Below are 15,312 nucleotides of genomic sequence, written 5' to 3' on the forward strand. Positions count from 1 at the left end.
AGCCAACTTTATTATGCCCATAATCCCTCTGTGAAGAGGGCTTAAGCCCTTTAGACCGTGGCCTTTAGACCGTGGTTAAAAAAAAACACACACACACACAAGGAGGGCATTTTCTCTGTTTTTACTTCTTTTAAGACCAAATTCAAGACCTGGTTTGAAACCTTTGTGACAAAATTTGTATGGACTTCAATGCTCCAATGCCAGAGAACTAGGACGATTTAATCCAGTTTCCAAGAGCTGATAAAAACTTTTGTACTGCTCTTCCGCTTGAATTTTTACACTGGCTATTTGTTTCGTTTCCTTTTATATTTTAGGGGTTTTGGACTTTGGAGCTCATTCGATGGGGATTTGGTCAGACCGGTTGAACCGAAAGAATCACCTCACTTGCCCTTTGGTTTGAGTTTAATGCTATGGTAAGTGCAAACCACATATTGGTTCGCACATCACAACCAACTTACATTACTGAAGATGCATTCAAATGGGCTACTAATACACTAAGGTTTTTTCTTTTTTAAAAGAGAGAAAATGATAGAAAATAAATTTTAAAAAATAGCATAAAATAAAAGGGTCTTCATAGAAGTGCCATGAGATGAAGAGGGGGGGCGTTATTGAAAGAAATTGAAAAACTTGGAAGAAAGCTATTAAGAAGAGTCAGAAGACAGCCACCTCTAAATATTTTTGGCAATCACGAGAGATCCCAATTATCACATGTTTTCCTGACATTCACAACTTGAAACCCGAGGCTTCCCCGTCGCCTTTATCATTCCTGTGGAATATGCATGGCAAATTGGAGCCCAAGACTAAACCTAGCACGTTCAAAGAAAAATATAGGGCACAATTGAATTCATCAATGACAAAAATATTTAAGCTTCTGCATGTGATGGTTATAAAATAGGGCACGGGCATGATTCCTTGTCTCGATGTTAACATGCCAAGGATCCCTAAGAAAATACCAGTCTCAAGGGAACAGAAAACAGCAAGAGTCTGAGTTCTGACACACATCTTGATAGTCGATCACCGTTAATAACCAGAATGAAGAGATAAAAACCTTGACAATTCAAGAGAAATATGATATAACCAAACAAACACAAACGAAGAACAGGTAAAATAAAAAAGAAATATGTTTATATAATTCGTGATTAACCTCAACAAACTTGCGAACATCACCTGCATGTGAGACCGAGCTCAGGCATGTCAGATAATCCAGTTTGCTCAAGTTCAGGTCAAACTTGGGTGAATGTCCAGCTCAAGTGGAGTTTAGCCCCAGCAGCTACAATTTGTTTACACCCCTGGGCATCGTATACCCAAGCTGCACAGGTTCTTTAAATCCATAAACATGGGCATTTTTGTTATTCAATTCTATCTGATAAACATTCCATCATCCAAGCAAGCAGGATGGAAGGCGTGTTATCCTATTGATCCGCAAGAGAGGCCAAGGAATAGAAAACTTGTTAAAACCAACAGGTGTAGCAGATGCACTTTCCTTAGTACGTTTCAGATGAGTGAAAATGAGACCAAGAACCATAAATATACAAAAAAGGAAACAACAAAGTTTAGAGGTCCAAGATACAAGATACTATGAACATACACAGCCAGAGTCTCAAAAGATTGTATCCACAAAAATTTACCGAGAATAACAAGATGCATCATTTTCATCTTGGACCTCCCTTACAAATATTTCTCCACTTATCCTTGAGGTCGATTGTGGTGCGACCTCTCTGGAAAACATCACCTCCAAATTCCAAAATCTGCTTCCATGGAATACTTCGATCGTGCGGACTAGAAAGCCTCTGCACCCCCTCCTGCAGCAGTAAAAGCAACATTTATAACAAATACATCTAGTGGCAATATTGTCAGATTCAGTGAAGGAAGTTCAAGATTAAGCATGGCCAAATCTGCTTAATTAACTTTATAACAGCAGCAGTCCATGCTGATAATTTTAACATTTTCCAATATAATTAATGATTTCCGCCTTTCAAATCTCAAAAATCAACATACTTTTCATCCTGGCTTGGACAAGAACTATTTTATTCCATTCTTACATTAAATAGAAGGTTAAAAGGTCTTCCACTGACTCTTAGAATATTGCCACAAGATGTATTTGCTCGTGGCAATATTCTAAGAGTTTGTAGAAGGAAAAAATTTTTAAGCATGGGCCAAATCTTCTTAATCTACTTTGTAACAGTAGAGATCCATGTTCATAATTTTAACCTTTCCAATGTCATTAATGATTTCAGCCTTAGAAAAAAAATTTCTGCCTTTGAAATCTTAAAAATAAATGTACTTTTCATTGTGGCTTGGATAAAGATTATTTAATTCCATTTTTAAGTTAAGATGCTATAGCACGTTAAGTACAGGTCTTCAGGCTCAACTTTAAATATCTAATACAGCAGTATGGTAATTAAAAAACAAAACATCATGGTTTGCGATAACAAGTTCCCCGGGGATTGCTCACAACACAGCTCATGTGTCTTTAGCAAGATAATCAAAGATTCAGATTCAGGACTTACAAGAAACTAAAGACAGAAAGTACTGATCAAAAGGAAAAGTATGAAAAGAGCATTCAATCATGTAGCAGGTAGATTCATGGTCGCTGTAAATCATGTTATAATTTGAGAATTTTCCATTGTAAAATCCCATCCAAACAAACAAATTGGATAAGTAGCCAGCCCAAAGGTCCATTCAGCAAAGCTGGAAAAAGAAATGCACAGGTGATTTTCAACATTTTCTTATTTATCCAAAAGCTTAAATTTTAGAGGATGTTATTTTAAACATCTCCACATAGTCTGACCCTGTCAAGGAAAAGACCTACTTATAGGATTTTTCCTTTCATCCAACTTTTCAAATCCAACCTTGAAGATGACAGCTTTCCAATAATCCCAAAAATGAGGAAGCGCCAATCTTTTACTACTCTAATTCTGAATGTCTCACGTTCCATCCTATTTTTCATATCGTTTTGAGAATTCCAGATGAAATACGTACTAGGTTTGATAAGCTGTAAAAGATCCTCTGATAAGTAAATGGGAAAGCTTAGAAGGTATATTTTGATTAGAAAATAAAGCAAAGGAGGCATGTAAGTTAAAACATGTCAAACAATTTTGAACTGACAAGACCCAGTTGTAGACGCCAGAGGGGAAAAGGAGATTGGCATGATGTCTTTCATCTTTACTACTCGGGAAGTAGTTTGTACCTTTAACTTCTCTTCCTCTGCTTTTGTCCATGGGAGAATTTTCCGCCTGAGTTGAGGAATCGCTGGATAAGTACTGTCAAATATACAGATTTCTTACACAAGTCAATAATAATCAACGGACATCCATATTCTATATGAAGCTTTCTGGTAATAAAATAGACAGTGGAGAACAAGAGAAAAGGTGGACGAGGAAGGGGAAGTGAAACTCATAATGCTTCAGCACTGACTGAGAGCACTATTTGATGCTGTAAATAAGAAGAAAGATGAGAGTTGTCTATCAGCAATAAAGCGAACTTAAGCAAGCTCGTGCATTAAAGAAGAATACTTACTAGTTCTTGATGGGCCTTCGCAATCTTATGGAGTAACTTCTCACAGATTTCTCATTGTCTTCTTCAGAGCTTTCACTAATTGGTCCACAGACAGGTTCCTGAGGTAAAGCTGACTCTGGAATTTCTGAAACTTTCTTGCCTTCAGCTCCAGCATTCCCCTCATTCCTATCAGCCATGTGAGCTTTTTTGCGATCAACATCAGATCCATGTACAGGATGAGCAACAACTGGCTGCTCAACTTGCACACCAAGCAATTGGCACTGTGGCTCCATGTATTTCCTTTCCAAGTTTCCGCTCACCAAGGTATTGGGCATTCTATCACTTGGAGACACCACCTTTTCTCCAGAATGAGAATGATCACTAGAACATGACAATGGAGGCTCTGATTGATGCTTGTTACCCATTTTAACTCCACAGTGAGAATCAGAAACCTTGTTCACAAAGTCTTCACTGTTATTACCTTCATTCTTTCGCAACTCATTTCGACTTTCTCTCCCCAATTTCATGGTGGCCTTCTTTTGTTGACATACAGTTTGCACACCAATAAAGGAAGCTAAGTCTTTCCTTGCAAATGAGGCCTTCCTCTTAACTTGCATGTACTCCGAGATTGCACGAGAATATGCACAAAAAGGGCAGTAGAATTTTCCTTTTCCATCAAAATGGGCAGCAGAAGGCAAGCAGCTGGAATGAACTGCTAACTGGCAGGTGTCGGAGCTACAAACCAGTAATTGCCCTTCTTTGTTACACTTCACACAATACTTTGCCTGTGTTGCAAAGGAATCTTGACTATATGTGCACTGAGAGCTCAAGAGAGCATCCTTTTTCAAGGCAATATCCATTTTCTCGTCACGATAGTCATCACTGTCACTAGTCATATCAAAATCAGGATTGTGCTGCATATCATCCTTGGATCCAGAACCACCGAAACTTAGCTGAAAATTACCCTCAAAATTCTGCACAGGATTCTCTGGGCTATTATTTTTCTCCATTACTCCCATGGCCAAAGATGTAGCATTTTCTGTCTGCAGCTCAAAACGTTGATCGTGTCCATCGGTTTCATCAACACTATTGTTTTGGCCATCTAACTCTGCATGCAATTCAGCCACTTTAGCATCATCATGAGGAACCTGCAGATCACAAACTAAATGATCTTGATGAAATGCATGACTACTCTGTGCAATCCTTTTTAATTGATAATGCTGATCATCATCACCATGAGGAGATCCATTTGACTCAACGCCTCCAACTTGAACTTCTGTTTCCAAATTGCAACCTTCTTTTTCAATGTGTTTGACAGATCCTTCAGATGAAAATTTCATTAGCCCATGCACGGGTGAAGCTACAGTATCCTCATCAATGTCGTCCATCATAGAATTCCCATCCTGCTTAAACTTCTTAACAACTTCCCCATGGATATCACAACCATCACCTAATGGGATTTGGTCTTTCAAGGTTTTCCCTTCTGAATTTTCAGCAGCAATTGCTGTCCTATTCCTCTTAGCTGGTAATGAATTACTCTCAGGAAAATTTCCTTCTAAATCATCATCCACATTTTGAGGGGTGGAAGACCCACATTGGACTTCTTTTTTCGAATTACAACCTTCTTTTTCAATATATCTAACAACTCCTTCAGATAAAGTTGTTGAAGGTCCATGGGTGGTTGGAGCTATTGCATTCTGGACTACAGTGTCTTCAGTGAAATTGGCTTTCTGCTTAAATTTCTTGGTGGCTTGCACATGGGAAGTACAACAATCATCCAATGTGGTTTGGTCCCCATCGGTTTGTATCTCCACAATTTCACTTCTCATAGCAGCTGTTTTCCTCTTAGCAGGTAAAAGATTTGTATCAGGCAAGTTTTCCTGTGATTCGTCATCCATGTTATCATGAGTGTGAGTGGGAGAAGCCGCGTTTCCATATGGCAGAGTGACTTTGTTATTTATGCTGCAATCTTCAAGTCTCTGTGCAAGGACATTGGAGTTGCCACCATTTACCGGTATATCATCATTACACTGAGTTGTAACTGTTAATCCACTTCTTTCCTTTAAGGATGAAAGAATAGAATGGCTGCCTTCAAGAATGGCATCCTTAAGCTGTTTGTCAAAATATCCCGACAATTCTAGATTAAGAAGGAGCAGAGAACATCTATACAAAAAGTTTTCTTAGTTCTACAGAGATCAACCTATGCTGGTTCACCTTTTGCAAAGCAGGCTTGGGTAAAGAAGCTCTTTTGTGCACAATAAAGGACTGAACATCCCCATTCAACATCTCTGGTGCAACTGCAGTGAGATCCATCGCAGACATCTTAAATACAATTAAGCACAAGTTAGAGATTCGGGCATCTGTATGCATCAATGAGAAAGGTTTGTAACAACATTCTATGCCTCCAAAAGTAAGATTAAAAAAGTCAAAAACAGATAATAAGTAGAAAGCAGGACACCTCTGATATTTGTCGAAGAACATCTTCACAATTGTTTGACGGATCCAATTCAAGTTTTTGACCAACTGTAGCAGCATCCTTGTCCTTGTTTTGATTCCCCTTAACAATCAAACTCTCTAAGATTCTCAGCGACACGACTTCTCTGCAATTCTTCCCCAGTTCATCATCAGAAACCTCTGGAGCCTTTTTAATTATATCTGAATCGCACAAGTGCCAACAAAGCTCTAACACAAATAATTATGATTGAAAAAAATTCAAGGTGAACTTATTCGCACCTATTAAAAGGGACGTATCTGCTTGCTTGGATCTGGATAGCGCTTCAATAACCCAACTCCAAGCCATGGTTGACGGTACAGGAATCTCGGAAGCCATAAACGACCGTCACAAAGCTTCAAGAACCATACATATACTTCCTGACCATCTATTCCAGTTAGTAATTCGTTACGGAAGTGTCATTGCATTACAAATTAAATTACAGAAAAACACTCTCCTGGTTTAGTTCGAAAACATATACAAACAGAAAATCAGATGACATGGTAAATTCAATTGCAGCAGCTCAAATAACAAGCCAGATAACTGGACATCACCCGTGGGCCAAAAAAAGTTCCCGAACCAAGGACGGGACTTTACTTACAAAAGCTCCATTAACTAAACACATATTTTTTGAGCTTGTCTGCCCTCTTTCACATATTTTGCAAGGGAAAAGCCAATTAAATTACCGTAATACATTTTGTTCAGTCAAAATTATACCCAAAAAAAAAAATCAGAATAAGGGGAAAAAGCATAATAGCAGAAAGTGGCAGCACTCAAAAATTTAAAAAACCAAATTGCACACTTTAGCAGGAAAAAAAATGGAAAAACAAACCTCCAAAGTAATCAGCAACAGAAAGTCATCAGTGACTCAAACATCACAACAAATTTAGCAAAATTTGTAACTTAAAAAAAAAAAAAGCATGCATTCATCACCTAAACACCAAGCATTTTCAACTAATTTCCCTTTTTTTGTACATTTTCAAAACCCTAAGAGGGAAAAAAAACAAGAGAAAATCTTAATCGCGCGTTATTAGCTCCGCAGCAAAGCCAAGTTATGAGGAAATCGAAATTTTAAAGCAGCTTTAGTCCATCAACTAACCCTACAAGCATATAGAACAGTATACATTATTTGATCACTAAACAAAAAAAAACGATTAGCCCGAAACTCAAACTGAGATAATTACCGGAGAAATGATTAGACTTTGAAGGTTTTGGAAGCAAATGGGATTATGGCTTGGCCGGGAACGTTCCCAGACGGAAGTGAAGTGTATTTCTATTTGAAGGCGCTCAGGGTCTAGCGCTCGAAAAATAAGTGGGAAATCTGGAATTTATGAAGAAATAAAAAAAATAAAAAATAAAAATAGTTTTGGGAATTTGCATTTGAGTCACTAGAATTGGTGTCATTTTTCAGTTACGTGACTAAAAGTCAACAAAAAAATGTTTACTGATAATTTTTTATTTTTTGGTAAAAATTTGAATTGTCAGGGAATTGCAAGTACCATATAATTACTATATACACCATAATAATTTTTTGTACCATATAATTTATGTACCAGGGACAACAGATAGAGGCAACATAACAATTACTACATACACTAAGATAATAACTTACAGAAACACAACATATTTTGCTACTCGCTCAAGATTGTGACTAATGATCAATCACGTACATGATACATCCATCTAATTTCAAATCAAACTCATTTGGGATATTAAATCTGTTAAAAAAAAAAATGGTCTGCCAATTTGCAGTCCAGATCCCATGTCCAATTATTTCTTTGTCTTTGCTCTATTAATCTCAGTAGCCAGAAAGACATTAAGAAAAACAGTTTATCCCTTTCTTACATTTTGATGACTTAGAAAACGCAGGTACAAGCAGTTCATCAAGCAAGAATGGCTATTATCCCATTTAGGTTCGTTACACTCATATTGAATTGTATGATTATTGTTCCATAGTCTTTGAGTTGACACTGCAAAAATTAATTTGCAGTTCACAGTTCATTTGACAATTCCATCAGCAGAAGGCGCAAATACCACACCTGTCTCTTTATTTGCTTCAACTCCCTTTGCAGATCAGCCTACTGCCCCGAGCCCAGAACAAAAATTAATTAAACTGAATGCAAAATGCAAATTTGAATTTGAAATTCGTTTTTTGGCATGCATGTGTGGTTATGCTTGTTATTTTACATCCGATCTCTTATTAAAGAGTCGAAGAATCATTGCTCTTATGCAGTGCAGCAAAATACACGCATTCAACCAAAAGCAAGAGATACAAGAAGGGGCAAATTGAGAAGCTGGTTTTTAGCGTTTGATTCATGAATTAAAGGATTAATTTCACTTTACGCCTCTAAACTTATATCACTTTCTCATTTTGTATCCTAAATTTCAAATTTGGACGCCTTGCGCCTTAAACTCTTAATTTTGGGTATTTTGCACCCTAAACTCTGAAGTCTATTCTATTTAAAGCTAATCAATGATTGTGCTCGCAAAAATTAATGAGATAAAGGGTGGCAAAAATTAATGACAGCGTGTCGTTTTATTCCAACTACGATCCCTTAACTTTTTTGACCATTTTTAGCACATCATCATTTATTTATATGATCTCACTTACTAATATTGTTAGCAAAATTAACAAAATAAAAGATGATATAAATTAATAATAATGTATTATTTTATTTTTGTCATGATATTTTGGCATCATTTGATTACTTTCGGCACATTATCATTGATCTGTTGGATCCTCTTTGCCATTAGTTTTGCAAAAGTTGTCATTGACTAAACTTAAATAAGATAAACTTGAGAGTTTATGGTGTAAAGTGTTCAAAATTAAGATATTAGACCGTAAACTGTCTAAAATTAAGTTTATGATGTAACTTGAAAAATTGATACAAGTTTATGATGTAAAGTTTCACAGCACAAAGTGGAGTTTGTCCTGAATTAAATGCTTTGTTATTCTTCTTTTGTCGAAAGTCATGTCGATTAAATGCTCCAATTAAGAACAACTTAGGTGCTTGATTCTATTATCTTACTGTTGTACTTTTCCTTTTGTTTCAACGGTAACGCAGCACCATTTTCAATTGGCAGGCAATGATGAAAAAGTGGTGGGAAGAAACATCACATCTTTCAATTTCGAACACAGTCTTATAGTCATTTTTTTTTAATTTAATGTGGATTAACCACTAGTCCTTGTAACGCAGACGTTTCCCGTTCCACTTGCATAACTGGCATATGAAGCTATACACAGTAGAAGTGGATAAATATGGAAAATCAAGACTGTAGAACCTGCAAAGTAAATTACAAGTTGCCACAATGAAGTTGCAGAACTAGTCCTAGAAGTTGGTTATCAAATGGTGAAAACTGGCTTCTAATATTATAATTAGTCCAAAGATAAAAATGAATGCGTTTACCTCAACATCAGGTAATATCAATATTAAGCACCATTTAAGTAATATTCCATGAATGAAGCTTTAACCATCATGTCATTCTTTTTAAGAAGATATGTACCCCGACATAGTATTATGGGATTGTCGGCCTTGTTTGGATTGCTGTTTTTCGTCGAAAAAATTACGTCGTTTTCCGTAATCACATTTCTCTATTACCTTTTTCCTTCACATACATCAAATCGCTACAGTAATTTTTTCATGAAAAATCATGAAAAATGCAATCTAAACACAATCACTGCCTACCCCAGTTTATGGTTTATGTTATTAACGTAAGATCAAAATCTTGCACAACACTGCTCTTTGTCCTGTAAGATAAGTCTAATCTTACATCTTAATTATAATGAACTAGTATTCTAGGATTAGAGAATATAATAAAAAGATGAAAGAAATGCCTTCACAAAGAATGGATAGAAATAGAGAGTTAAAAAAACTATATGTGAAAACAAAGGATTCTATTTTTAGATCTCATCAAACGTTTTATCTCTAGGTTGAGACAACATGATCAGTTACAATGTTAGTGTTTAAGTTTAACCCTTAGACAATTTAATGTAAAACATGCTTGTATAACTGTCACAGCCATTGCAAAAATTTCCAATTTATGTAGAGAAAATATAGCCAAAAAAAAATAATTAAGTTAGCTTATGATTTTTGTATTGTTTAAAAAGTTGGAAAGATTAAAAAGAAACTTGAAATAAAAAAAATTGAAGTTATGAATCAGCAATTAATTTAGGTACTTATAAATCGTATTTAAGTTGGAGGTGACAATTTAATTCTCATAGTATATGTATTTAATCAATTAAACCAGTATACTAACAACAGCATTTTTGGGATTTAAGATACAGCAAGTCATTCTAAATAGTAATTTAACTAATTGAGATTTTTATATCCACTTTATTTAAAGCATTTACGTTACAATTTATAAGGTAATATAGAGCACTGGGATATGGTCGATGTGTTCATAATTTACCGTAAAAGAAAGAAAAGAGATGGACTGATACGATCTTCCTGTGAGCTTATACACTTTTGAGATGGCAGAGACAAAAACACACTTCCGTTGCATCCTCCTTATGGCTTTTCTCATATGTGGTAAGTCTGAATTCCAACCCTTCTTTCAACAATAAATTCTTTATATCATCAATTCATAGCTTTTGCTGGGCTTAATTAATTTGCTTTGTCATTCCCTTTGTGAATAGTTTTTCCGTCATGCCTATTTGGATTTAAATTGCTTTGTTAAATCTACATTGCATTTGATTTATCAAATACAACATCTTTAATCCCATGCATGCATGCAACCTTTCTGATGTATCAGTTTTAGTACTTTTTATCACATCTGATAGGATATAGTTGATTTTGGGAATAGGGTCTGATAATCCATGTGCAATCATCTCTCAATCTCATTGAAAAAATGGTTCTTTCCCCCTATTAAGTTCTTGTAGTAAAAAAGAAAATTAAGGTACCAATTTCAGTTGAAAGAAAAACGAAACTATACATATATTAAGCAACAACAGCTTGTATATACGAATGGTCATGTACTTGTAAAGTTACACTTGGAGGTTGATATGTTACGAGTATAGCATCCTCGCACGCTTAGAGGCTGATATGTTAGAGGTTCTTTTATATGGTTTTAATTTACTGAATTTGCTCACCCATATTTTTCACTTCCCCTACTAACCTATGTTTTCAGAACCGGACCGGATAGTGACTCAGCCGAGGTCAGGAGTCAGGGGTCAATGGGTTCGACCGGGGGTCGATAGGGGTCGAACCGGATGACGTCATAAATAAAAATTATTTAAAAATTAAAATATTATATATATAATATCTAATAATATATTGATATTAATAAAGGTATATTCATATATATTTGATGTTTCAAATATATTTAACAAGAAAATACAAAGAAATTAGAACAATCAAGTAGCAATTTATATTATTTAATAAATATTAACAAGTTTAGAATTAAAATTATGAATTTAATTGAAAAATAACATCAAATTTTATGACAATATTTATAAAGCATCAAATATTTGAGGTATATCAATAAGTTTTAACAATTTAGGGGGTCAAAACATAATATTAAAAAGTTTGAATTTTTTTTTAAAAAATTACTGTTGAACCGGAAAAACCAATTTTTTCCCGGTCAAACCCTGTTTTTGACCGGCTTTGACCGAGTTTTAAATTTCCGGTTTTTTAATATGACTCGGACCGACTACCTGGCCGGTTCCTGGTTCAACCGGCCGGTCCGGTCCGAGTTTTAAAACAGAGCTAACTTTATAGCTAGCAAACAATTTTTTTTTTTTAAAAAAACAAAAGATAATAAGAAAAGATAAGTAGATAACTGATCTCTACCATTGTGATGCTTTAATTTTTGTAAACCCCTAGAATTTCATGATTTGGAAACACGACAACAAGAAGATTGGTAAAGAATAATGGCTTTCGTGGCATATAAGTGATTTATGCTTATCCGGGCTTCGTTTGAATTGAGAAATTTGATTTAAAAAAATTAAATTAAATTCGTCAAAATCGCTTTAGTTATTCGGGTTGATGTTTAGTAATCCAATTTGCGAATATTGGTTGTAGTTCATCCCAGGACTGCATCAAGCCAAGATACAGCAGTATGCTCTCGGTACAGGGGATGGTTTTTCGTTTTTTGCTACGACAGTGACTGCAATGACAAATATTGCAAAGAGTTTGGACCAAATGCTCAGGGAACTTGTACACAGCAATATATTGCTTTTTTCAGATGCGAATGTAATTTTCTTTGTTAAGAGTATATGGGATCTCTTACTAAAGATTAATTACATGGTTCTTTGCAAGAAATAATTACTGCTCTTGTATTGCTGTTATGGAAAATGCAGAAAGCAAAAGGTTTTCATGTCTGATGAACTGAGAATTAAGAGGTAGGAGTGATCAGGTTCTTTGCCCATATGGTTTTGTAGTTTTCCATTCTGCAACATTTTCAATTGGTTATGGGAAATAAGCAACCTCCTTTCCAATGGAGTTTATACTTTGTAGTATGTAACTTGCCAAAACATTAATTCTCAATTGACAAAGTTTGTTCAAAGGATAAGCTTTTTTTGGGTATTTATCTAAAACTTTACTGTAACTTACTGTAGAAGTTGTAGGAAAAATTTTTGAAATGTGTAAATTTTTTGATATTTTGAAGTGTATAGTTTAAAAACTTTGAAAAGTTTTTTTTTTTTTTTAGATTATTGTAGTTAATATTGTTAAAAAATTTGTGACAGATAAATTTGGCCAAAAACTTGTTTGCCAAACGGGGACATTTCTATGAACATTGAATGTCAATTTGATTATTCCGCTGAGGATTCAACTGACTTTTACAAACGTAACCTCCTGACTCTTTCCTCGTCTCACTGTGAAGATTGCTGTAAATGGCACAGCCCATTCTTTTTCCACAGTCATTTTTGTATAAAATGCCAAAATTGCTCTTCTTGAGTCCAAATGCAATTTGGACTTAGTAAGAGCAGTTTTTTTGTCATTTCAGCATAAATTTGATGTGGAAATAAAACATTGGCTGTGGCATATTATCATTTCGCCACTATGAAGCATATATGAAAGGAAAATGACCTTGATTCTAGATATGGTAGAATTTGTTTCAAGTGCGACAGCGCCTCAGCAATTTCTCTATCAAATGGGATGCATAAGAAAAATAGTGCATGAAGATATCGTAACAGGAAAAAACAAATGAAAAGCTTCTTGCAGCAAGAATCTGGAAGTTTGAACTCGTAAAGAAAGTTCAACTTTGAAATGGCAAAATAAAGTAGCATTCATTATTAACATACCAATAATTTCTCATACAGAAAGTTTCATTTTTTTTGTCTGTCTATTTCTCTGGGTACACGTACGTTTATTTTCTTGATCATAAAATAGACAAAACAAACTAGATCGTTTTTGTGTAATGCAAAAAACCTAGTCAGTTGCACTACGAACTGGAAGAACTGCTACATGGGCAGACATAGCTATAGCTAAGGGCAGTGGCGGAGCCAGAAAAAATTCTCAATGGGGGCAAAAGCAATTCTAAAATTTTTTACCTATTCTTTTTCTAGTTTTTTAAGCAAAAAAAAATATTTACCAATAAGTACAAATGATGTATATATTCCAGGAAAACATAAAGAGACAAACTCAAAATTATTAATATAATAATAATTTTATTTCAAAAAGCAAACTAAACAATTTACAATTACTCACAACGAGTTTTCATATTTTGATAACAGTTTACAACCTTCTCATTTTGAACTTCACAAAGTATATTTTTCTCAATGTCAGTAACTAAGCAATAATTCATTCAAGTGTCTTCCATTCTATTTTGTAATCAATTCTTCACTATATTTATATTTATAACTAAAAAAACCCATTCTACAGTAGCTGTAGCAATAGGTAAAATCAAAACCAATTTTAAGAGCCTATAAACCAATTGGATACACAAAACTCCAGAGGCACACTTGAAATTATATCAAATTTTTATGAATATTATAGAAATTTAAGGGGAGCAGTGGGGGCCCGTGCCCCCATTGTAGATCCGCCCCTGGCTAAGGGGTTTCGACCTTTGCGAGTTTGCGTAGGAGAGCCTCCAGAGTAGTGCAAAAGGAGATGCAGGAACATGTACATACACTTTGTTATCGTAACTACTAACTATCCTTGGGATCCTAATACATGCACCAATTATAGCTGAGTGTGCATTTTTCAATCAATTTTTTTTTTGTTTTCAATAACATTTTCATGTCATATACATCATATCACAAAAAAGTATTGTGATTTTATTTTAAATAAATTTTCTCAAATAATCTCCTACACAAACACACCCAGAATTATTACTATCACTACAAGAAATTTAGACTCTTCATGACTGTCAGATTAATGCAAGTTAAAAAAACTTACTTTTTATAACGTGAAATTGGTGAATGTAGCAATAAGTTGTTTTTAAGTCATAACTAATATAAATAACGTTCATTTACAAGTCACAATTGATCTTGTGACTTATAAATAAGGGTCACTATTTACATATTCACAATTGATTTTTTAAGACACAAGATCAATTGTAACTATGTAAACCGTGATTCTCATTTACAAGCTACAAAATCAGTTGTAACTCATAATTGAATGTCATTTCTGTTCTTTTTTTTTTTTCGACACAGGGGTGTCCGAGCCTTCGGCCCGACTAATCCCCTACGGTCCGAGGGTGGGCACCCCAACCCACTCCGAGCGCATTAACAGCATGACTCGAACTCTGGTAGGCATGCCTAAAGAGGAATAACTACACCGGTCAAGCTACCCCGCTGGGGGCTGTTATTTGTGACTTAAAAACCATACTTTTTGTGATTATCACCAATTTCATGTCATATGACTTGCAACTATTTGACAAGTCACAAAATGTCTAAATTTCTTTTAGTGTATTGTGAGTAAAGGTTATGCTCTATTATTCCACTTGAGTATCTAATTGTACTTTCAAACAGAAGTGTTGGCGCATAGAATACAAATTTCATCCCATACAAGTATATAAATGCTTTATTAACATTGCTAGGACCTTGGTCCAAAATAATTCAGTTGGACAACCTCAAATTGCAAGCAGACCCATAGGTGATGGGCACTATGCCTAGCTTCTCATGTTTGGCGTTTGCATTACTCCACATGTCAATAGTATTTACGAACCTTTTCATCATAAGACAAACTTATTTAGACAACCAAGTCTTCTATGTATTGACAATTTAATCAACTAGCATCTATGTAGCGGTAACGTTTTATTCTGAAAACTTTCCAACAGAAAAAAGATTGGATTACATTGCCAAAGGAAGAGGACTGGCGCATTTCTTACTTTGTGTTTTGGGACATATATAGGCCAATTGTTATGTACAATTCAGAAAG

General features: G+C 35.0%; 1 protein-coding gene across 3 annotated transcripts; it reads right to left on the reverse strand.

The window, feature by feature from the left end:
- Positions 1 to 1,499: 1,499 nt before the first annotated feature.
- On the reverse strand, positions 1,500 to 7,304 carry LOC113691459 (uncharacterized). Of its 3 annotated transcripts, none has more exons than XM_027209598.2 (7): positions 7,174 to 7,304; positions 6,232 to 6,369; positions 5,957 to 6,153; positions 5,713 to 5,820; positions 3,520 to 5,609; positions 3,191 to 3,263; positions 1,500 to 1,802 (listed from the first exon to the last, which is right to left on the reverse strand). In XM_027209598.2, the coding sequence occupies exons 2-7, from the start codon at positions 6,326 to 6,328 to the stop codon at positions 1,653 to 1,655; spliced, it is 2,715 nt and encodes a 904-aa protein (XP_027065399.1). In that variant the 5' UTR covers positions 6,329 to 6,369; positions 7,174 to 7,304; the 3' UTR covers positions 1,500 to 1,652. The 3 variants fall into 3 exon arrangements, with proteins under 3 accessions (XP_027065399.1, XP_027065400.1, XP_027065401.1); XM_027209599.2 differs by having other exon boundaries at positions 6,232 to 6,377; positions 7,174 to 7,293; XM_027209600.2 differs by lacking the exon at positions 7,174 to 7,304 and having other exon boundaries at positions 5,957 to 6,098; positions 6,232 to 6,370.
- Positions 7,305 to 15,312: the final 8,008 nt, after the last annotated feature.

This window comes from Coffea arabica, chromosome 6c (assembly GCF_036785885.1).
Source record: "Coffea arabica cultivar ET-39 chromosome 6c, Coffea Arabica ET-39 HiFi, whole genome shotgun sequence".
NCBI lineage: Eukaryota > Viridiplantae > Streptophyta > Magnoliopsida > Gentianales > Rubiaceae > Coffea > Coffea arabica.

Bases quoted from the DNA above. Each gene is read 5' to 3' on its own strand.
- LOC113691459 (XM_027209598.2), bottom strand. From the start codon at position 6,328: ATGGCTTCCGAGATTCCTGTACCGTCAACCATGGCTTGGAGTTGGGTT. The intron at 6,154-6,231 runs GTGCGAATAAGT...TGTGCGATTCAG, and splicing joins AGATACGTCCCTTTTAATAG to ATATAATTAAAAAGGCTCCA. The intron at 1,803-3,190 runs GTACAAACTACT...TTACTGCTGCAG, and splicing joins CAGAGGAAGAGAAGTTAAAG to GAGGGGGTGCAGAGGCTTTC.